General features: G+C 38.1%; 1 protein-coding gene across 27 annotated transcripts in view; it reads left to right on the plus strand.

The window, feature by feature from the left end:
• Positions 1 to 24,753, plus strand: part of Dlg2 (discs large MAGUK scaffold protein 2) — a 2,051,694-nt gene that overhangs the window by 1,251,229 nt on the left and 775,712 nt on the right. For 2 of the 27 annotated variants that reach the window (XM_039089365.2, XM_039089414.2), the window contains exon 1: positions 18,939 to 19,509. The exons of 22 other annotated variants lie outside the window; for them this stretch is intronic. In XM_039089365.2, the coding sequence (XP_038945293.1) occupies positions 19,201 to 19,509 (309 nt within the window). In that variant the 5' untranslated portion in view covers positions 18,939 to 19,200. Of the gene's footprint in view, positions 1 to 18,935; positions 19,510 to 24,753 lie in introns of those variants that run through there. 3 more of the 27 variants (XM_039089356.2, XM_039089403.2, XM_039089384.2) reach the window with 3 other exon arrangements.

Consider the following 24,753-nt stretch of genomic DNA (forward strand, 5'->3'; position numbering starts at 1 on the left):
CATTTAACCTGGAAAATCCCTTCTGTAGAAGATTTCACTAAGCATATTAGTATTTCCTAATTATTATGGGTAAGGAGAAGTCACCTAATAGACAAAATAAAGATATATCTAACTTTGAAACTTCAAAGATAAAAGTGATTCTATTAGTAAACATGTCCACATTTGAAGGTATAGAATGAGTGCTGTACATTGTCTTAGGGTTTTATTGTTGTGAAGAGACACCATGACCATGGCAATTCTTATAAGGTAAACATTTAATTGGGGCTGGCTTACAGTCTCAGAGGTTCAGTCTATTATTGCCATGGTGCAAATCATGATGGAATGGTGCTGGACTGGGAGCTGAAAGTTCTATGCTCTGATTTCCAAGCAGCAGGAAGGAAGATTGCGAGCCTTGCTTGGCAAAGCCTGAGCATAAGAGACCCCAAAGTCAACCTGCAAGGGTCTCAACAGTAACACACTTCCTTCAGCAAGGCAACATCTCCCAATAGTGCCACTTCCTATGGGCCAAATATTTAAACACATCAGTCTAAAAGGAGCATTCCTATTCAAACTACCAAAAATATGCAATAATAAAATTGTATATAAAGTGCATCATAAGCATAATCTTCACAGAGAGTCATCAAATATCTTAATCCAGACTGTCCAGAGCAGTAAAGGTCTCCAAAATTATCTTCAGCCTCTAAAGTATATCACTCTCAACTCTGAACTTGTGCATCATCCAAGTGGGTAGAGAGCTATGAATGAATTTTACTGAATTCATAACCACTCCTAGAAGAGAACATCATTATCTTCAAGTCGTTAAGTGATGTGAGTGAGACTGACTGAGGGTCAAGCGACTTCTCTGACCCAGTCATTAGTGTAGCTGGACTTCAAGACCATTTCTTCCTTTTCTGGAGCTCTTACGGGCTCCAGGCTTTAAAAGCTACTCTTTTGGCACCACAGGGAGTTAGGCTGCATCCACACTTCACGCTTAGTGTTTGACAGTGCTGGGAAGGATAGTAGAAAATTGCTTTAGGGGGAATGCATTAACTTGGATATCTGGCAGAAAATTCCTCAGAAATCTATCAGTATTTTCTATTTATTTCCCCCATAAATATCACAGATTTTGGAACTAAGTATATGTCTTTATCAAAATTAGTTGATTTTTGTTTTAAGATTGGCCTAGAAGCAGTGTTACTTTTATTATCTGTGATTTTTACAGACTTCTATTACTTCTAATTATAAGTGCAAATTGTCATGGACCTTTGATAGTCATAGTTGTAGTTCAGGCATTCATCCTGGCATCTATCCTCCCTCTATCCTCTCCCACCTTTCATAACCCCCTTCATCCTCCTGCATTCTTCCCTTTATCAAATAGTCTGTCTTCCACTTTTAGTTCATCTTTTTCCGTTTTCTAGCTTTTACTTATGAGAGAAGATATGTAACTCTGTTTATAGCTTGTGTCATTTTACATGGTGTCCTCTGGTTTTGTTCTTTGTCCCAAAATGGTACGGTATGACTAGATGCTTCTTTGAGGGTAAAAAATATTTTGTCAGGCTTATTACATTATATATATATATATAAATTATTACATTATATATATATAAATCTGATTTTGTTCTATGAGAAATAAATTACAAAGATTAAAAAATATTTGGGCACTGTCATGGTTTGAAATTCTTGGCCCAGGAAATGGCACTATTTTGAGGTGTGGCCCTGTTGGAATTGGTGTGTCACTCTGGGTGTGGGTTTTAAGACCCTCATCCTAGCTGCCTGGAAGCCAGTACTCGGCTAGCAGCCTCCAGATGGAGATGTAGAGCTCTCAGCTCTACTTGCACCATGCCTGCCTGGATGCTGCCATGCTTCCACTTTGGTGATAATGAGCTAAACCTCTGAACCTGTAAGGCAGCCCCAGTTAAATATTGTCTACTTGTTGCCTTTGTCATGATGTCTGTTCACAGCAGTAAAACCCTAAGACAGGAGCTATAAATTTACCTCTGTGTCTTAAGATGCATCCTTTCCTGTGACATTGACTTCATTTCAGATGGCAAAACACCCTCTCATTTTATTGACCAAATCCATCTTGTGTGGGGCAGATGAAATTACCATATACCATGGATTTCTCATTTGAAATTTTGTAATCTCAGAGATGCCATCCATAGAATCTTTCTAATATCATTTGACTGTTTCTACACTCTCCCTCACTGGAGCTTCCAAAGATATAATTAAATTTTTGTCTGAAGGCTGTTTGCTCAAAGGCTCCCTCTGTAGTCTGAAATCAGCACCTTGGCAGGAATAGGGGGCTTCTGATACATCGCTGCAAACCGGATGCCAGGCAAGAGCTGAATTCTAACAGATGGAAAACTTGCATTTATCCACCCCAATTGCTTCCTCCATTTAGTTATCAGCCTTATGGACAAGTAAGTTTCATTTCTTCCAATAGTTTGCTGCCTTGAAGAGTTTAAATGTCGACAAGTGGCATTGCATGTAACCGTATCTTTGAACACTATGGTACGTGTCAGTTGTCAGGTGAATACATTCACTCTCCAGTGAGTAACAGTGGTCATTATCTCGTACGAAGCATTAGTAAAATGCACAAATATGTTGGCAACCTTCTTGACTGATCTCACATTTGAAATATCTCTCCACTGATTTGTCCTCTATTGTTATGAGAAACACTCTTTAATATTTGGCCTCAAAAAGATATTCTTAGCCTCCAGAGCAAGTGGACATATTACATCTGTAGGCAGGCATGACAACTTAGGCAAATCAGATATCCCCTTTTCTTGCATGCAAGGTTCAACATACAAATACTCATGCAAGCAATTCAGTTCCGCTTTGTAAAGTCTATCTAGTATTTAAAACAATGCAGTGCTGGTGACAGTAATATTCTCCAGAACATGGACTCTGCATAGTTTGTCTAGAATCTCATCCTTGTACTCAGAATTAGGAGAACTGAGATATAAACTAAACATTTCAATGTTAAGATAGTTGGTGTCATCACCATGTCTAGGGTTTGATACCACTGTTCAAAGCCAATCTATTTTTATTAAATTGAGATTGCTGCTCTAGAATGGGTTCTCTTATTCCTAGTGAAGAAGTTCAGCTTTATGAAAAAAGATATAATTAGCTTTTTCCTTTATTATTTATTTCATTTTTTACATTTCTGTAACTCAAAGATACAAGGCAACTCCCCAAGTTATTTAGAACTAGACATGATTGTTTGGGTTCTATTTTAAAAGAGCCAGCACTTTCTCAGAAGAGATCAATAGTGTCACAAAAACCTGCTGTCTATTGAATGCCTAGTGGACTAAGCTTAGTCTATGGACTAAGCTGGTTGGCACAGCCCTGAATCATAACTATGAGACTAACTCAAGGTGAAAGCAAATAGTTTGCATTATTAGTGAAACCCTTGAGCACACCAACTTTTACCAGCACAATTTATCGTTCAGAAATATTTCATGATTCGTAGCAGGCCCCTGTCTTGGACCAGGAAGGTCGAGCAGCAGAGCGCACTGAGGAGCATGGGTGCTATCTTTCTCGTAGTGTAGGATTCTGTATAAAGCAGCAAGGACTTGCATGTGGGCACCAAGATCACAGTAGCTACTGCAGGGCTTGGAGATTTCTGAAAGGCAGGCAGGAGCACAGGTGCGTGCAGATAGTAGGCAGGTGTGCAGAGCGCCTGCGCACCTACTCATCTGCGTTCTTTTGAGACTCTCCAGCATTTAGTTGCATAGAGAGATGGCCCAGGAGTTAAGAGCACTGACCCCTCTTCCAGAGCATCCAGGTTTGATTTTCAGCACTCACATGACAGCTTAAAATTGTGTCTCCAGTTTCCAAAGGATATGATGCCCTCTTCCAGCTTCATGAATGCCTTTGGTACACAGACATACATGCAGGCAAACCATCCATATACATAAAATAATAAAGGAATTTTTGAAGACCCCGTCATTACAACTCTGAAGAAAACGCTCCTTCTACTAAACACTCTTTCCTGGTAGGATATGTGCCATTGTTATGGTTCTTAGTGCATGTTTTCAAGTTTGGATGCAATTGATTTTCATATGCAGTGGTCTGGGGACTTTTGTAATTTGCAAGGACTCATAGCCTTTGCTATACAATGTCTCTGTCATTGGAGGACATGAGTATTTTTATCAAGATATTGGTATCATGTTTCTTTAGGAGGAGTGGTCATTTATTTGAGGTGGAAGGAGGTGGTATTTTAAAATGTTGTCTGCCTAATAGAAGAACATAAATAGCAGGCTACCTAGCAGATTGGATGCAAACAAACAATGAATGTCGATCACCACCCTCAGGTTCCCACAGATTTCCTACTTAATGGGACGCAGCAGTTGAGAAATTGCATAGATAAGGCAAAGATCATAGAATTTATCTTATCTTTCTCAAACAGATGATTATTCAGGATAGTCATTCTTTGCCTAAATTAAAATAAGGTATTTCAAGTACAAAATAAATGACCTTCTGCAGAAAATACTTCATTGTTGATTGTATGCTAATAAATTTGCCCTGACTGAATCGCCCCAAATTTAATTTCAGTGTTGAGTTCCTGAGCTCCAACTAGAGCATTTAGGCATGAACTCTGGGGATCAACCCAATTCTGAGAACTCAGGCCACAGGTAATTTGCAATTCATTGATGTTTCCTAAGTTTGAATGAGATCAAGAATACAAATGATTTCTGTGGAAGGTCTCACAGTGGGCATTTTGGCACTTGCTGTACAAAAACACATTTCCTAAGGCAAAGCAGACCCAAATGCTTACTCACTTTCAGGGGCACAGAAAACCTCCAACCAAAGTATCTAATAACTCATATCTGCCTAGCCTTCTCATCAACTGAGGCTTTATATAATTAGACTTCGACTATCTTCCCCAAACTTGCTTAGTTTGACTCAAAGATTGACATTTAATGGACTTATACTGGACAAAGAGGAAGGGAATCAGTGAAGTGAGGAGGAGGAAGAGGAAAAGGAAGAAGAGGAAGAGGAGGAGGAGCTAGAGGAGGAGGAGGAGGAGGAGGAGGAGGAGGAGGTGAAAGATTTGGTACAACAGGGAGAATTTGGATTTGGAGTCTGCATACATGGTTGCAGTTTAATAGCTATATGACCTTGAACGATTGGCTACAGTCTTTTAACACTCATCACTGAAAAAAAAAAACAGGAATAACAATGACTTTTGAGAACTAATAGAAGAATTAGGTATAGTCTTCTAAGTCTCTGCTACCTTCATAGTATATGACAGCCAAGGTTTGAACACTTGGTAGCACTGTCACGACAGGGTTTAGGAGGTATGACCTTGTTAACAGAAGTATGTCACTCACATAGGCTTGAGGACTTAAAGCTTTCACCATTTCCATGTCCCTCTCCCTGCTTCCTGTTCCTGCCACCATGCCACCTGCCATCATTCCTTTCTGCCATGACTGACTCTTACCCCTCTGAAACCACAATCCCAATCTCTTTATTCTATGGGTTGCCTTGGTCTTGGTGTTTAATCCCAACAGAAAAGTGATTTAGACAGTGGCCAGCAAGTGGGAGCTGCAGCCACTGTGACTGTTACACAGCTAGGCAGAGTGATCTTACATAAACTCAAACCTCTTTCTCGAGGTTGCCAGGAACTGCAGATGCTCCTGGGCTTATATGAAAAAATATAATTAAGGCAGAAACTTTATTTTCATTTATGCCTTTCAAGTTTAGACAAAGCACTTCCATGAGACCCCAAAGTCTTGATTAGTCCTTTCCTTAGAAACTACAAATAGGAACAGAGAATGCAAATGCAAATTTTATGCTGATGTTGAACTTAAAACCTAAATTCTGAGTTGCTGAATGTAATTCCTGCCTTGTACCAGTCTGAGGACAAAGACAGTGACACAGTATCTCAGTTCTACTCCTAGGGAATGTGCTGCGCTGTGTAGGGAAGCAGGGCAAGACAGTGCCAAGGTTTTAGATTGATCTCTGAGGTTTAAAGTTTAGCTCTGACAATGTCACGCACTAACTGTGAACTTACGTATATTATATTATATTATATTATATTATATTATATTATAACAATAAAGCTCAGATTTTCTCCTGTTCATTGTAAAGCTTTCAAGAGGATTATGAAAATTCAAATATCTGACAGTATTTTAAAAATAAACAAATTGATATTTTTATTGAAATTGATTATTGTTTCATAATATATCCCGATTATAGTTTCTCCTCCCTTTAATCCTCCCCATTCCTCCCTTCCTTCCATGTCATCCAAATCCACCTGGTTTCTGTCTCATTAGAAAACCAGCAGGCTTATAAGTGATAAAATAAAACAAAACAGAAATTAACGCATCAGAATAGAACAAAACAAACATTAGGAAAAGAGCCCATGAAAAGACACAAAAACATGCAAAGACCCACTCCTTTACACACTCAGAAATTTTCTAGAAACACTAAGCTGGAAGCCTTAATATCTAAAGGACCAGTAGGATAAAAGCGATAAAACAAATAAAATAAGATAAAACAACAAAAAATAAGATTTTAAAAAAAAGCCAGGCTCAACATTCTAAGACACGAAGCCTCCATAGATGCTGTTAAGTTTGTTTTCTGTTGTCTGTCCGTCTGCTGCTGCTGCTGCTGCTGCTAGGCACGCACCCTGCCCTAAATTAGTGTGCTTCTCCAGACAGACACTCTTGGAGAAAACGAAGTCTTCATTTGTAAGTGGTTTTCAATTGCGATTGCTTCTGGCTTAGGGATGGGGGCATGTATATAATTCTTTTTGCTCTAGGACTCCGTCTGGTACAGACCCATGCAGGCAGTCTCTGTTGAATTCATACACTTGTCAATATGGTTGAATTAGATGGCTTTGCTTTCTTGATGACTTTTTTCCTCTCTGGCCCTTACACTCTTTTCCCTTCCTCATCTTCAGGGTTCCCTGAGCTCACAGGGGAGGGATTTGATGAAGACATCCTGTTTAGGAGAGAGTATTCCAAAGGCTCTCATTTTCTGAATATTCTCTGTCCGGCAGTCTCTGTATTTGCTCCCATCTGCCGCTAGAGGAAGCTTCTCTGTTGATAACTGAGCAAGACCTGATCCATGAATATAGCAAAATGTCATTATGAGTCATTTTGTTGCCATGCTCTTGTAGTAGAACAGTAGTAGTATTTTGTTTTATCCTATGTCCCTAGGATATCTAGTTTTTGTCTCTGTGCAGTGTTAGATATGGATCCCATCTTGTGCAATGGCCCTTAAGTCAAATCAAATATCGGTTGGTTATTCCTTAAAGCTTTTTCCTCCATCATTGCACTAGAATATCTTTCAAGCAGAACGCTGTTGTAGATCAAATGTTCGGTCTCTGTATAGGTGTTTACCTTTCTCTTTTGGTAGCATGTGGAATAACTTCCAATATCAAAGATGCTAGAATATAGGGGCAGAGGCTCTCTCAGTACCAGCTCCACTTCCCTATGCTCAGTGAGTTGTGTAGGTGTTGTCTTCAGTATTGGGGCCTTCCAGCAGTCGTGGAGAGTGAGCTATAGTCTTGGCAACAGTTTGGGTTCTTTGGGGATTCCCACAGGCCCACTTAGGCCAACCACTCATTTAGATTTGGTGATAAGAGATGGCTATTTGGGGTGCTGTCTCACAAATGGGATTCTGTCTCCTATATTACTTGGCAATCTCATTTAGATTGCCTTCCATATGTGTGTGTGTGTGTGTGTTTGTGTGTGTGTGTGTGTGTGTGTGTAAAACCAATACAACAAATATATATATATATACATATATATATATATATATATATATATACAAGGACCATTCCTCAAATGTTCCTTAATTTTATCTGTCTCTCCTCATATAAATTCCCTCTCCCCTCCCCTTCCCCACTTCATTACTGTCTTTTCTATTTCCCTTTCCTAGGGAGATCCATCTTTCCCCCAAGCTTTACCCCCAAGTCCCTTACTCTATAACTAACCTCTGTGGTTCTACAGGTTGTAACTTGATTAACATTGACTTAATAGCTAATATTCATATAAAGCAAATAGATATCATATTTGTCTTTCTTGGTCTGGATTACCTCACTCAGTATGATGTTTTTCTAGTTCTATTTATGATTTCATCCTTTTTAATAGATGGGTACTATTCCATTGCAGAGATGTTTCACATTTTCTTTATCCATTTTTTTTATAGGAACATCTAGGTTGTTTCCAGTTTCTGGCTATTATTTTTTAAAAAAGCAATGAACATGGTTAAACATGTATCTCTGTTGTAGGATGAGACATCCTTTGGGTAAATGCCCAAGTCTGGTACAGATGGGTTATCTTCCTGAGTTATTGCCATACTGATTTCGATAGTGGCTATGAAGGTTTGCATCTGCATCAGTGATGGATGAGTCTTCTTCTTATGACACATCCTTCCCAGCATGACCTATCATTTATTTTATTGATCTTAGCCATTCTGATGGGTATAAGATTGAATCTCAAAGCAAATTGTTTGCATTTCCCTAATGACTAAGCATATTTAACACTTCTTTAAGGGTTTCTCAGCCATGGAGAGTTTCCTTATTTAAGAATTCTCTGTTTGGATATGTATCCCATTTGTAAATTTGGTTATTTGTTTTCTTGTTAATTAGTTTTTTGAGTTCTTTATATATTTTAGATTATCTCTCTATTGGATGTTTTGCATAATTTTATTGTTTATCTCAGGTATAGTCTGGATCTCTGCTTTATTGAAGGTTCTAGTCCTTGTCAATGCTGAGCCATGAGAAAATTATAGAAATGTTCTGTATATTTTCAGATTATAAACTAGCATCTTTTTCATAATATAGAGTAACCAGGATCAAACAAATGCTATGCTTGAGACTCACTCCAAGTGTTCAATTAATTATGGATCTGTTCTTGGTGATTTGTTACTTAGCACCTGCAACAGGAAATCTTCAAAATTGGAGTTGGGAAGAGAAGTTTCTGTTCAATATAGACTATTGATATTCAATTGAATTAAGTTGATACCTACTAACAATATCTTCATTTACATTTCAGATATTTAAACTATCAACCTGTAGGGCTTACAAGTAGAATAGGGAGGGGTGTTTGAAACTGATATGTGAGTGGATAGATATGTATATATATATACATGGATAAATAATAGATAGACAGATGGATAGATATGTATATATATGGATAAATTATAGATAGATTGATAGATAGGTGATAAATAGATAGATAGATAGATAGATAGATAGATAGATGATAATAAATTGTTGATCATTATGATGGGATAGATATTATGTTAAGCATTTTCCAGAAATTGACTTATGTTATCGTTATCTGATTCTGCTGAGGTAAGAAATCCTTTCATGGGTAAAAAAATAAACTTACATTCAGTGAGTTTATATAACTTGCTCAAACTTATGATCTGATAAGATTGGGATTGAGATGTGAACCAAGAAGTCTGACTCTATAATTCCTCATCAATCATCAATGAGGAAAACTAAGTGTACATATAAATGCTGTACAAAGATTTATCACAGTGTAAGAAAACACACACATGTGTTAGAAGGGAAAATGCCATTGGAGTTCAAATATTTATACCTCAGTGAAGATATGCTCAACCTCTAAGTGGACATAGTAGAGATCTGTCAGGGAAGGGAAGGAGGCTCTCATCCCTACCTTTGAATAGATGATTTAAATAGGATATGATGGTGATTACAGTGGCCAATCATTCGCCATAATGTCAGAACAGGCTTTATGCAAACTTTATTGAAAGAACTCAAATACAAAAAATTTATTTACAATTTCATGTTATTCTCTTTTGTTTTTATTAATCATTTTATTAATTTACATTATAAATAGTATTCCCCTTCCTGGTTACCACTCCACAAACTCACCATCTCACCTCTATTCTTCTTCGTCCCCTTTGCCTCTATGAGAGTGTTCTTCCACTCACCCACTCACTCCTGTCTACTGCTCTAACATCCCCACATTAGGACATCAAGCCTCCACAGGACTAAGGGCCTCCCCTCCCATTGATGTCAGATAAGGCCATCCTTTGCTACATATTCAACTGGAGCCATAGGCCCCTCCATGTGTACTCTTTGGTTGCATATTTAGTCCCTGGGAGCTCTGGGTCATCCAGTTAGTTGATATTGTTCTTCCTATGGGATAGCAATCACCTTCAGCTCCTTCAGTCCTTCTGCTAGCTCTTCCTCTGGTGTCCCAGGGCTCATTTTGATGATTGGCTGTGAGTATCTGCATCTGTATTAGTTAGGTGCTGGCAGAACCTCTCATAGTACATGCATACCAGGCTCCCATCAGTAAGGGCTTCTTGGCATCAGCAATAGCATCTTGGTTTGGTATCTGCAGATAGGATGGATCCCGAAGCGTGGTGGTCTCTGGATGGGTTTTCCTTCAGTCCTCAGTTGACAATGGGAAAGTTGGGGTAGCCACTAGAAAGTCCCAGCTACCAGAACCCAACTGGGATGACATTAGCTGAAATACCCAACAAACAAAACCTGTAGAGACTACCTCCAGTAGAGTGGCACAGCCTCTTGTTGAAGTAAGGAGCCACCTACCCATCTCAAAATTTTTAACCCAAAAATGTTTCTGTCCATAGAAAAGACAAGGACAATCTCACATTTTTCAACTACCTTGCAACATTGAATGCACATTTCTTAAGTCATATGGAAAACAATGATTAAAACTAAGCATATTGACAGTGTGTCATTGTCAGCTAGCCTTGTTGTTTACAGCTTGGTATGATGTCATAATGATATCTTAAAACTTACCAAGTTGCAATAAAGATAAAAAGCTAGCTTGTGACAGTGTCAAAATTATAGTATTTATCCTGAATGAAAGTAGAATGTTTTGTAAGTACAGTTCAATGACAGGCTTTACTGATAGATAATAGTTATATTATAGGAAGAAGGTGAAAAGGAGACACTAGGAATAAAACAATGGATGACCCTAGTTCTCCCGAAGCTTGCAGTGTGGTAGTGCAGACAAATTTGCCCATATATAAAAGCTTATTGAAGCAAGTTCAACAGCAGGGGCGACTCCCACATCCTGCCTCTGTGCCATTTCATTACAGTATGCATCTGTGTATTTAAAACCTCTATTCTAACTAGAATTCTCTCATGTCTACAGCTTCATAGCACAATTTCTAGTATGAAGTAGGCACTCACTAAATATCTACTAAATCAAATGAATACATCCAAACGTAAAAATCATTTGGAACCACCAAAGAGATGATTAATTAAATGTAAATTTGAAATACACTGGCCATGGCAAGGCCAATTAGGTCTAACTTTATTAAATTGTCACATCTCTGTGGAGAGGAAATTATTTAGCTGGAGGAGGGCCTGTCATTTCTACTAATCCATGCTTCTGACTTTAGGCCAATCCACAGATGAATTACCTCTGACAAGTAATGGTCTGCCTTATTTTTAACCCAGAAGGCTTTTTTCAAAAGCATTTCAGTAAATTTAGAGACCATCAATTACAAAAAAATGCTCTAGAAACTAAAATCTTATGCAGTTATTATAATGAAAGACTGTTTCCAGCTTCTGGTTCCCTCCCTAGTTCTATATGTGTCAATTTCAGAAATCCAGGAACTCTGCTTCAAGGACGACTGGGAGGCATTTGGATATGACTCCACATTTGCTATAACATATGCCTGAGATAATTAACCAACAGTGGGAAATGGTTTATTTGGGCCAGACCTTTAGGAAATTCTAGTCCATGTTCATTTAACCCCATAAATTTGAGCCCTTGGTAAGACAACACATCACAACACAGAGTAGATAAGGCAAGCTAGGCCTCTCACTAGGTACCGCCCTTTAAAAGTTCCGCCTTCAAAATTATCACTCCAATATGGTAGTTGTGCTTTTGTATACATTGAGAGTTCTAACAGACCAAAAATCTACTTCAATGTTTACCAATAAATGGACAGTATTTGTCTATGTATCTATGTATCTGTATATCTGTTGTCCAATTGTGTGTTAATATCTCTACCCATCCTATTCATCTATACTATCTACTACATTTCAACACACACACACACACACACACACACACACACACACACACGCCACAGAATATTCCTTAACCATAAAGAAGAAAGAAATCCTATTTTAACATAAACAACTGAAGGACATCACACAGAATTGAGTAAGCCAGTTACTCGTGTACATCAAATGTAAAAAATATATAAAGTAGTGAAATCTGAAAATTGTGGATACCAGAGCTAGGGTTAGGAAGAAGAATTTGCAGTGATTAATGAGTCAGATTTGTCTTAATTTTTAATTTTTTAAAAAATGCATACACGTATATTATATATCTTAATCATAATCACCCCTTACTGCCTTCTAGGGTGGCTGCCAGATTTTTCATCACATCTCCCTTGCAATTTCATATCCTCCATTTATAGGTTTTTATTTATTTATTTTCAACCCACTCAGTTCAATTAGTGCTGCCCATATGCAGTTGAGTACGGGGTCATCTATTGGGTTATAAGGAATCTACTGATAGTCACACTGGTAAAGGAAAGAGACAGCCCTGCCCATAGCAATCATCAACTGCCAATAGTTTCTTTACTAGAGGAAACTGCATTCCCTACATTAAAATAGCTTCTTGACTCAGGAAAGTACCCCCTCCTATGATGATATTTCAACTGGCTTGATCTTGTCACATATGTGTAACTACATGCTGTGAGTTCATGTAATAAGCTTATCATAACCAGAGGACAGAAAGTCACTGCACTCTTCCGCTCCCCACCCCCAACCCTTCAGCTCTTTCTAGCCCTCCTCTGTGATACTCCTGGAGGTTTGACAGAGAATGTTGCTTGATACCTGAGGACTCAGGAGTATTTATCCTTGGGATTTTGAACAATTATGGATTGCTCCATTAACCACTTCCTTCTGCAGCTTCTCTGACCAAGGCTGGTAGCAGCACTGATGGACTGAAGCAGAATTTTAATGATTCAAGGCAAATAGATTTTAGAGATCTTGTATACCACCACGCTTATAGTCCACAGAGCTGTGCTTTACATTGGTAGAACAACAATTTTATAAATATTTCCATAAACATAATAATTTTTACATTTATTTAAACTTAGTACTTTGGTTGTTAGGAAGTGCAGGCAGGCTGTCCATATGCTTTACCTCTCTCATACACACATTAAGCTTCTGTGAGTTGCCGTTTATTTTATATCATCTCTTCTTGGGAAGAACTATGGTTTTAATAAAGTTTAATAGAGTCTGAGGTCCTTTATTTTAGTCATTTAAAGAGATGTTGTTTATTTGTTTTTCTTGTATGTATATGACTTTTGACTGTATGCATGGAAGCACGCTGTATAAATGAGGTACCCGTGGAGGCCAGAAGGAGGCATTGAAGCCCTTGGGCCTGGAATTATAATGGGTGTGTGTGCTGGGAACTAAAAGTGGGATCTCTACAAGAACATTAAGTGCTCCAAACTACACAGCCACCTCTATAATCCCCTATAATTATAGAAGTTTGGCTTTTAACTAGAGAAAATAATCCTGTTTACACACTATCTATATAGGAAGAATACTTTTGACAAGTTGAGAAAAAAATCTAGCTGTCAAGTATAGCTTTTATGAATCAGTACCTTGATAAAATAAAAAAAATAAATAAAGTTATTTCAGTACTGAGGCCATTAACCCATTTTTTACACAGAACTAATTTATTATAATTATATAATGAGCCATAATAAATGCTGCACTGAATTGATGATCATAAAGATCCATTGCTATTTTATTTTTAAAATCACAATGCTCCTTTATTCATTTTATACTGAGAGGTGTACCACAGACTAAAATACTCATGTTGGTGTAATCACTGTAAAATAACTCTGTCTTCTCTTTTGATGATTTTAGTAAACACTAATTATTACTTTATGCTGAGACCAGAGGTTACAGAAGCAAACAGGAGAAGCTCTGTTTAACCCGATAGTGATGGCAATATGCTATGTTTTGAGAAGGGAATGGAGGAAAGAAAAGCACAATTCTTATTTTACATATGATTATAATAGTCTTGTAATAGAAGCACAGAAGATGAGTCAATGCTCGATGGAAGGAAGGGATGGACTGTCTTCTCAGGGCACTCAAAGAATGTTTTCCTGAGTTGATGGCACTGAGGCATTCTGGGATCAAGGAAGACTCTAGAAGATCTTAATAGAAGAGGCTTAGACATGCCAGTCTAACAGAAAACAAGGCTTGCAACTTGCATTTGGAGCTGGGTTGCAAAAACACAAAACAAAACAACAGCAGCAAACAACAGAAAGCCTATAGTTTTAGATCATATTCAGTCATGGGGAAGATTTAGGGAGATAACTCTTAGTCCACTCTACAGAAAAAATCAGTAGGGCTTGCGTGACACTTGGAGTGAGGCAAAACAGTATGTCCAGTGATCGAAAGTAGAATCGGAGAACATTTTTCTGTGCAAATGGAAGAAACAGGAGGAATGAAGCATGAACCAGACTAGTGAATGCAACTGAGACCAGGTCTCACAGGACATGGGAAACGGTCATGCACCCACTTAAAGATGGCATTATCTTTGGTAATGAAAACCCCACCCAGAAACATCTCATTGATAGATAATGGGCATTATAGGAGAGATTACAGTTGATTTTAGGCCTCACTTTGGCTGTATAGCAAAGATGTGTAGATAAATTCATGTTTTCTTAGATTAGCAAACTGGTGATTGAGTGAGAGAAAAAGACAAATATTAAAGATATTTAAGTAAACAAATATCGAGACTTCAGAGTGTGAACTTTCTGGGTGAGCTATGGGAGGTTTACAGAAGTTAGCTGAATCTCAGAGCATGAGAACAAATTACTTGCAGAGGTATAGCTCAGTACATAAATACAATCGCTAACGTATGCAGATTAGAGAAGATCATTGCAATTTTACTATTGTTCTCAGAATTTCTAAAACAATGTCATGTAATTAGAGTTCTGATTTGTGGAATGATGCTAGTGACTGCATTAGATCGTAATAAGTCTACATTTCCTGAAAGCTGATTAGTTCTTATCACTAATTCTGATTTATTCTCCCCACGATCCCCACTCAAATCCAAATATGTTTTTCGTATCTTCAGATCATTTTACAAGATTCGTTTCTTATTTCCTATCAACTTTGGCTGCCCAGGCTACATCTCTCCATCCCTGGAACCATTCCTGTCCATAAAGAACTACTGCTTCTTATGTCTCATAAGGTTTATTACTGAGTTGACTTAGCATTTCAGAAATAATTTTAATGTCTGTAATATTTTAGATATTCCTGGTTATCTCATTTTGAAAGGTGAATACACTTGGTTCCCACAGTTATCACGGCCAATGAGACATGTGATAGGATTGACTTGCTAACATTTATACATTTATGTTTTTTCAATTTTCAAATCAAAGAAGCTCCTATCTAATGCACGGTGGCATTCTGTGATTATTTAACTTACTACTTGTGGCAGCTAAAGGGTTTCTGTTATCCAGTTCTCTTGCAGTAAGCACTTAGCTTTTTCATAATTAATATTTTCATTTCCCATATGGATTGAGTGCCTGAAAGAAATTTTATCTGGAAAAAATTCTGCATAATATGTTAGTACACTTCAATTTACTTAGTCATTCATCTACGCTGTTTATTTTTATTAAACAAACCAGGCCAGGATGTTAGTTTTGAACTCTTGCTCTAAGACAGGGGCTTGCTCTGCAGAGTCGATGCCAGGTCATAGAGAGGTCAATGAGATACATCTCATCGAGGCATTCCCCAGTGCGTCTTGTGTCCAGGTTAAATCACAGTGATAAGTAGGATGTGTGCTTGCACATTGCTAATTCTTGTTTCACCAAAATTTGATGTCATCTCATGGTTATTACAGCTGTCTAATTACAAATGATCAAATTGGATTATTGTCAATTAGTGGGTCTGTCTATGATACAGAAGTCTTGTTGGCTGAATTTATCTGTTTTAAATGGTCTGTATTCAGATCCAGAAAGCCAAATGTCCTGGTTGAAAAGAAAAAAAATCTTTTGTGGAAAGAAGGCTGAAGATGAAAATTAGTTTACACATGCGGAAGTGAAATAATGATTTCAGTATAGTCTTTTGGTGAGCTTGATAAATGGATGTCGTGATCTTAAATATCTTTGAGGGCAAGTAACACTAGCTATGAAACATGGCTACTTATTTATGTACTAAGAAATGATATACTGGGCTTATGAAAACAGATATCCTAAGGACTTTTGATGAGAGGAAATAGGTCATTTGAAAAACCTCTTCATAGCAGATTTAGAACCTTATTATGATTTATAACAGCTTAATAGTGCTCATCCAGGAACCCGTCTGACCGGCTGCATAATGCATATGCCATAGCAGAACTGTGATGGATGTCTACTGACTTACTCTATGCAGATTGATTTTTATCCTTGAGAAGAAGATGAGTGAGGATTGGGCGTGCCTTCCCTGGTTTGGCCAACAGGCCTTTGAGCAGTGATACCTGTCTGAATCACTGGAGAAACATCTGTGGCTATATTTGATCAAAGGGACCCATACTTTTAAAACCCTGACAATGTCATTTGAGAGTGACGGCATTGCCTTACTGTGTCAAAGGACAGTGTAAAGTCATGCATCATGGCAACCTTAAGAGGTTCTGAAGCTCTCTGGGGCTTTATCTGACCTCGAAGCTCTTACTGACCTTAGTTATACCTTGATCTAGAATAAAGATGGTAGGTTTTTGGGTGGGAAACAGATTTCCTCTTTTCTTTCTTTTGAGTACCCTGTAGTGATTTTTTGCCTACGTTTTAATGTCCTTTTATATTGATTTTTGTCTCCTTGATTCTCTTTCAGGAGAATCTCTGCCTAATAGTTCAAATCATCATCATCCTATTTCTCTCCCCTCTCCTCTGCTTCCTCTTCCTCCACCTCCTTTTCTCCTTTAAACAAATACCTATATAGAGAGCATCATCTCAGATCTAACACCTTAATCTAAACAGCATACCTGTCTCTGGAGCTTTGCTAGTTTTTATATCACTATAAAAATGTTGTCATCTCCTTCATTTCCTTACTCCTGTGTTTGTGTGTGTGTGTGTGTGTGTGTGTGTGCGCATGTATGTATGCACATGTATGTGAGCACAAATCTTCACTCAAAAATAAGATAAAAAAGATTGCTAGGTGGTATGTTGGGTGCTTTGGGAAATGATTAGTAATAGGCCAAAGGTGTCTTCTTTGTTTTATTTGGAAGGTAATTTTAGTTTGTTTGTTTGTTTATTTATTTATTTATTTAGTCGTTTTTATGTTTTGATATTTGGTCATAATGTGTACAGTTATGGCTAGCTTTGAATCTTAAGGTAGCCCAGGCTTGCCTTGAGAACGCTGCAATACTTCTTCACACATCTGAGTGCAAAGCGACAAGTGTGTATCAATATTATGTCTCTTTAGCTAGTTAGTCATGGCAACTGATATATACATACATGTGTGTGTGTATGCATGTACATATATTCATGCATGCTCAGACATCAGGTCTCCTGCTCTATCACCCTCTACCTCATTCCTTTGAGATAAGCTCTCTTACTGGAATTAAGCTGGAGGCAAATCGAGTCACAGGGAGCCTCTTATCTCAGATTCTGTCCCCATAGTACTGACATTACAGTACATGGCCACATCCAGCCTAGCAAAGTTGGTTTGAATGCCTTCTCTACTAACCTTGCTATCCTTATTCATTTAGACCCTGGGGAAGAATCATTTCATTGGAGTGTGTAGGGATACGTTCCTACTGCTTCTATAGTGTTTGAATCTAGAAATAAATGATTTACCCAGAGTCCTTGTGTAGAGGGGTGCATGGTGATGGTGGTTCTGGAACCTGGAGAAAGCAGTAGCAAGTGAGCAGAGGGAGGTGGGTACCGTCCCAGAGCCTCATCAGTCCACTGGGAAGGCAGGTCTGATGGCATTCTGTGGTTTATGACTAAACTAGTTATAGAATGGGCTAACCCTTTTTCATTCCTTGCTAGATGACAACTTACTTTTCAATCAAACCAATGCTTGTCTTTAGGAACATGTGAAAGATGTGGATAGTCTGGTCAAAGATGTGCAAATTCAAAAGGGCAATGTCATTTCTAAGTGTGGTTATATTTAGTCTTTCAATTTACTGAAAATATTGTGGATGTGTTTGAGAAGCAAGCTGAAATTGAAATATAGGAATATCCTCTTTGGAAAGAAATTATTTAAAATTGGATAGGTTTCACTCATTTTTAGTTAAATATTTTGAAAATTATGTCTTAGAAAAACCAAACTATGAATGGCAGGGTTGAATATATCTTTCACTTTAAAATGCAGATTCTTTCTGTGGTGAATGAATTTGTTGTGGTAAAATATTTGGAAATAAATCCTCAGAATAATTTGGGGTGAGGAAAAATACTAGTTTAGAATAAACCAACCTATCATCTTTGAATCTTAAAAGTCATCATATTTTGAAAGAAATAGAATTAATAATTGTTCATACTATAAAGAACATATACTTGTATTATAGCATGTAATCATGATTTAAAGTAAATTAAATTCAAAATTTAAAGGAGCCCAGCGACGCTTTGACCTTGATCATTTTTTCAAAATTAATTGATCCTTTTTGGAGTTAATATTGAAGTTCTGGTTTCATAATTTCCTGATTTGGTCTATGTCTTGGCAACTGGAGAAGTGATTCCCAGAAATGGGGAACATTTCCTTTCCAGGTTAACTTTCCCTGCACTTCAGACTGCTTATGCTATAGTATTTCTGCCTAGATGCACGGTTTCTCGAAAGAAAGGTCCTGCTGCTCTGATACAAAGTTCTCTTTCCTAAGATCTGTCTTTCATGTGTGGATCAGGGAGGAGGGAAAACTGAGAATGCCAAATTGTGAGGAGTACTCGTTCCTGTGAGGCTCCATCCAAAAAGGGCTTGTAACACAGTGTACAGTCTTGTAGCCCAGCTGTGTGGAGCATTGATTGCTTCTGCCTAGAGCAGGGATACTGTCAAGTTGCTCTGTGAGTTGAGTCATCTATTGACAAAGAGCTACCAGCCCGCAGATAATGCTGTGCAGAGCTGCTCTCACTGCTCCCTCTGCTCCCACGATGAACCGCTTATAGCCGCTGTCAAAGATACTGAGGCATCCACAGGGAAAAGAGACTTTTACAACTGCCTGGAAGAAAGGGGTGTGAGGGAGGAAGCCTTTCTATGCAGAGCTGACCAAAGAAAAGAGTAAGCATCAGTGCACTATGAATGCATACCTCACCAAGCAACACAGCTGCAGCCGGGGGTCCGATGGGATGGATGCCGGCAGGAGTGCGCCCACCCTCATCAGGGATGCCCACTGTGCCTGTGGCTGGCAGAGGAATGCTCAGGGGCTTGGGTACAGTTCCCAAACTATGCCCTCCTCAGGACCTGGGGGCCCGGCTTCAAACAGGACCAAGCTGGTCACCTTGTGGGACAGTGTACGGAAAAGCCCCCACAAAACCAGCACCAAGGGTAAGGGGAATTGTGGGGAGCGATGTGCCTGCCCACACGGTTGGTTCAGCCCTGCACAGGTGAGCTTTTTCTTTGTGACTTTCTTTCTGTTATAAGAAAGTTGTATTTAAGGGCAGGGTGGCTTGAAAACTTTGCTGAGTCCTTGCTGACTGGGACTGTCTGCTTGGAAAAATATTAGGAAAAAAGTGGTTTTCTAGTTTCACACGTGTTTGTGGTTTTACACTTCTGGGCGGCGGGTAGAAATCCAGGCATGCTATGTATGGCTGTCAGTGACTTTTCCTTCAGTTCACGTTCTCAAATCCCCAGATGATTTTTAGAATTCTGTAGCATAGTCTGTTAGCAGCCTAATCACAGTTCAGTTTTCTTTTCTCTTCAGACTCTTTTTAAAAATGTTATTATTATTATTTTAAGAAATAACTAATCTGACACTTCCCACCATGATAAAAATAAAAGAACATTTATTTTTTCCATCAAAGGAGAGGCTTGATGTGTGCTACACTGGCTTTATTCTTTTGATACTATGTATCTTTTCAGTTATGGAGGAGAAAATTTGTTTCTACTACACAGTTCATTTTACAAATGAAAAGACTAATTGGAAGCAAGAGAGAGAGAGAGAGAGAGAGAGAGAGAGAGAGAGAGAGAGAGAGTAATCATACTTAGAATAAAAGAAGGGAACACATTTAATCATAGAGGACCAATGAGGTCATTTATATTAGGACTACAACCATTTCTCTTACAATGCCTTTCTGAACATATGCATATTTATTTAACTTGATTCCTAAATTTCTTTTGCTCCTGAATTACTAGCCTTTCAACAGAAATAAATCGGACTTACTTATGTTTTCCTGCTTCCATAAAGGCGGGAGCAACTCTTGCAAATGCTATAAATATAAATAAAATGCACCTGTAGTCACCATAACACAGGGCAGAGAGTATTCTTAAATACCCACGGAAAGAACAAGCTGCAATTTGCAGGTGGAAAAAAATCTCAATTTCAATATTTTTAATATAATATTGATCGTGAATAAAATATTATGATCTAGGAGATGTAGAGGGGGTTTTAATTTCGATAATAGTTTTTCCTAAGTACTTCCAAGAATGCCATCTATCACTAATTTTTAGTAGTATAATTATGTATTCATGGCCAAGCATATGGCTTTTTGATTCATTGGTAGGAAATTAGAAGCTATACTTAGAAATACAGAATCTCAGATCTTGTTTTAGCAACTACTTCAGCTTTAAATGGAACCTAGTACTGGGAAATGTCAAAATTTAAAGTTAATATGAACTCTTAACTGAACAAGGAGTATTGAGAATTTTGTTGATTATGTGTGCTCATTGACAAAACATTGGTTTAATATTCTTTCACCTGTAAGTGTGCATAGGTTGCATTTAATTTTCCTACAAAGAGAAAACTTACTAATAAAATGTAGCTTATAATTTTTGAATGGGGGACATCAAATTTGGCTTATTACTTGAATAATTTTTATTCAAGAAGTAACAAGGTTTTATTTCCATAAATGATCATTTTCCAAACAGAAATTCTTAAAACTACTGTGTAATAACAGCATGGCAAAAATTTTGATATATGTTCCAGCCAAGAGAAACTTTTTTCTCCCTTTTCAACCAAATCAGCTTCCTGCTTGGCTGAAATTTATAACCAGTTAATACTTTAAGAGATTGATATAGACTTTGCACTGGTAATTAAGAAGGCAGTGACACATGAGAAGGCAATGAATTGAAGCAGCCCCGATCACCTTTACTCCTTAGCACATTTATTTCCAGTTTCCCATCAAGCACATATGCTTTATTATTGACTAGCATAGTGTGCAAACTTGTGGGAGTTGCTACCCTGTACCGTTTAAGCATTGCAGCAACAGTTTTTCTGCATAAGAACTCCCCTTTTCATTCTTTCTTATCTCAGACCTACCTGCCAAAGTTCTGTGCCAGACTGATTGTTCTCTCTCTCCCCCTATTCTCTACCCATCCAAATAGATGAGACAGAGTAACTTTAGCTTGGCAATGCATGATTGTGCATAAATTTAAAATATACATACAAATAATCCTAAAATGTAACTATTTGTACATATTATATATGTGTGTGTGCTATATTGTTTACATATTTTCATATATACATATAAACTTATCTGTGTATATAGGTATTACTTTATATAGAGAAAAAATAATAGTTTATGTCATTCTTAATTTATCACTAGGAGAATATTAGCTTACTTTCCAAAGAATACTTCATTCTCTTAACTTGAAATAGAACATTCCTTAATTTAAAACATTTTCCTTATCATTTATGGAAGGAAATATGCTGAAATTGAAACATGTGCATATACATGTCATGAATCATTCATTATGTACACTAGTAGTACTTAACTAGTATTTTTTTATTAACTTGAGTATTTCTTATATACATTTCGAGTGTTATTCCCTTTCCCGGTTTCCGGGCAAACATCCTCCTCCCCCCTTCCCTTCTTTATGGGTGTTTCCCTCCCCATTCTTCCCCCATTACTGCCCTCCCCCCAACAATCACGTTCACTGGTGGTTCAGTCTTAGCAGGACCCAGGGCTTCCCCTTCCACTGGTGCTCTTACTAGGATATTCATTGCTACCTATGGGGTCAGAGTCCAGGGTCAGTCCATGTATAGTCTTTAGGTAGTGGCTTAGTCCCTGGAAGCTCTGGTTGCTTGGCATTGTTGTACTTTTGGGGTCTCGAGCCCCTTCAAGCTCTTCCAGTTCTTTCTCTGATTCCTTCAACGGGGGTCCTATTCTCATTAACTAGTATTTTAACTATATGGAAATGTCTCATCATTCACAGAGAGTGTATACTATCAAAAACAGAAAAATATATGTGTATGTGCATGTATAAGTCTGTTAAATCTAAATCTATTTTGAGAGTTTTATAATACTATTTTACCATTTAATTTCATAAATTGGTTGCGGAATGTTCCAGTACTAAGGGTGGCTGTTAGTGACACTAAAAATAGTCTTTGGTAAAGCAAAATATAAAATGATGGTGCATGCTTTCGAATAACCCAGTGACCCACCTCTAGTACAAAAGTGGACTAAAGAATCTTAACATTTGGGAGCTGATATCATATTCTCAGACATATGTGCCATATTGCATGAAAATCAGGCAGCATAATTTCTGGCTGATATAATAGAGGGTTATGGAAATGATTTGACTTCCTCCCAAGGTTCTTTGCCAAATTCCCATTATTTGGGATGCCTAGTACTAAGAAGACTACCATTCTGTTGCTTCTTGGTTGGTCCAAAATGTAGCTCTATTTCTTCTCAGAAAAGTCGTCATTCCATTGAATCTGTAGAGTTACTATAACCATAATGATAGGTAAGAAGTGAATTCTGTAATGCATGTCTACGATATTAGTATTGGCCTTGCAAAGAAACATGCCCATCACTACTTACATGGCATTTCTTCCTGCTTCAGGCCGAAATACAGAGACACGACAGAAATATGGAAGCCTGGAAATCACAGTTACATCTATTTGGTCCTCATTTCTCCACCATCTCATTGTTTATTCACCTACTACACACCGAATCCTTACGATCTAGCATTGTGTCATGTCTTGTGGATATTCTAGGAAACAAAGTAGACCCCTGCTGCATTAAAGTTCATATCTTATCACAGTTTATGTATTTAGTAATTATATCATGAGCTGAAAGTTCCAAGGAATGTGGCAGTTACTGAATTGTGCATCTTGTCTGCAGAGGGTCTGCAGAGGAATAAGACAGTGAGATACTCTTTAGAAAAGAAACTGCTTCTCTTTAAACCATCATTTCCATGTTGTAAGAGGGTGATTTAAAAGAGAGCCTACTTCCTTGGACTGTGGTAAGGAATGATGAGCATTGCACATATAAATCTCTTGCTGCTGTGTTTTTACCTAGCAAAGGCTAAATGAATATTGTTGACGAGAAAATAACTTTGCAATCAATGTAACCCTTAAAATCTTATTTTGCACTCTTCCATTTTCTTGACTCACTAGGAAGAGAACACATAAATTAGTAAGGGCGCTGCGGAAGTGCTACTATTTGGACTATGTTGGATTGAATCTTGATGAACCAAATGTGTTTATTAAGCTGACGAAAAGTAAACCTTTAGAGTTAAAATTGTTCTTTCAAAGTAATTCTTGCTTCCCACTCTCCTCGGACTTCCCCATTCATATTTTTGTTATTGTTGTTTTGTTTCACGATGCACTCGGTTTAACTGAGGCAGGCTGGGTGAACATGGATTTAGAGCTCTTCACTGGAGTACCAGTGGGTATAAGGCTGAAGACAGTGGCTCCCACATCCCCAAAGATCTTAAGTAGAAAATAGATCAATAGAAACAAATAGGGCCCCGTGAGCCCCTCACCCATCCTGTTGATTGTCAATAGACTGGTCTTTTATAGGCCTATCGAGTGTAACCAAAACATTTTGAGAAGGGTAAATACAAAAACTTCCACACATCATCCTACGTGCTACGTTGATGTGTACATAGATCTGTCTACCTAGAATTCTGGGCTCAGAAGGGCAGGTTTATCAACACAGGAAAATAAGGTGGAGGGTGGGGCCAGAGACAAGTTTGTGCCTGGTTGGCCTGGATAACAAGCCCTAAGTATATACTCTAACACATTCTGTGTGTTGAGCCTCTGGATCAGTGAACCTTTCTGAACCTAAATTTCCCTAATCCTGCTGTTTTCCTTGTTGACACCCAAAATGTCCTTCAGTCCTGTCTTATCTAGTTTTCTACTGCTGTAATAAAACACCACGACAAAAAGCAACTTTGGGAGAGAAGGGTTTATTTCTTCTTTCAGCTTATAGCCCATCATGAAGGGAATTCATAGAAAGAACTTAAGAGTGGAGGGAGGGGATTTGAATGGAAGCCACAGAGGAGTGCCTCTTACTGACTTGTCCCTGCTTTCTTGCTCATCCTGCTTTCTTATTTACCCCAGGACCACTCTCAGGGATGTCATTACCCACAGTGGGCCAGATCCCCCCATGTCCATCATTAATAAAGAAAATATCCCAAAGATTTGCCTATGCTGATCTTATGAGGTATTTTTCTCCTTTGAGGTTCCCTCCTCTCAGATGACTCCAGTTTGTGTCAAGTTCACACACAAAAAAATATCTACCTAGCCCAAGCATTCATGCACCCTGCAGACTGATACTCATAAGTTACAGGAAGGTGCGCTGGAAAGTGTTTACACTTTAGCTCCAGACAATACTAAATTTGAACTTACAGATTCTGTGTGAGCCCCTCTGCCTAATATCTGTAAGCATCATTATTCTCTTCTG

The sequence above is a fragment of the Rattus norvegicus genome, chromosome 1 (genome assembly GCF_036323735.1).
Source record: "Rattus norvegicus strain BN/NHsdMcwi chromosome 1, GRCr8, whole genome shotgun sequence".
In the NCBI taxonomy this organism is placed as follows: domain Eukaryota; kingdom Metazoa; phylum Chordata; class Mammalia; order Rodentia; family Muridae; genus Rattus; species Rattus norvegicus.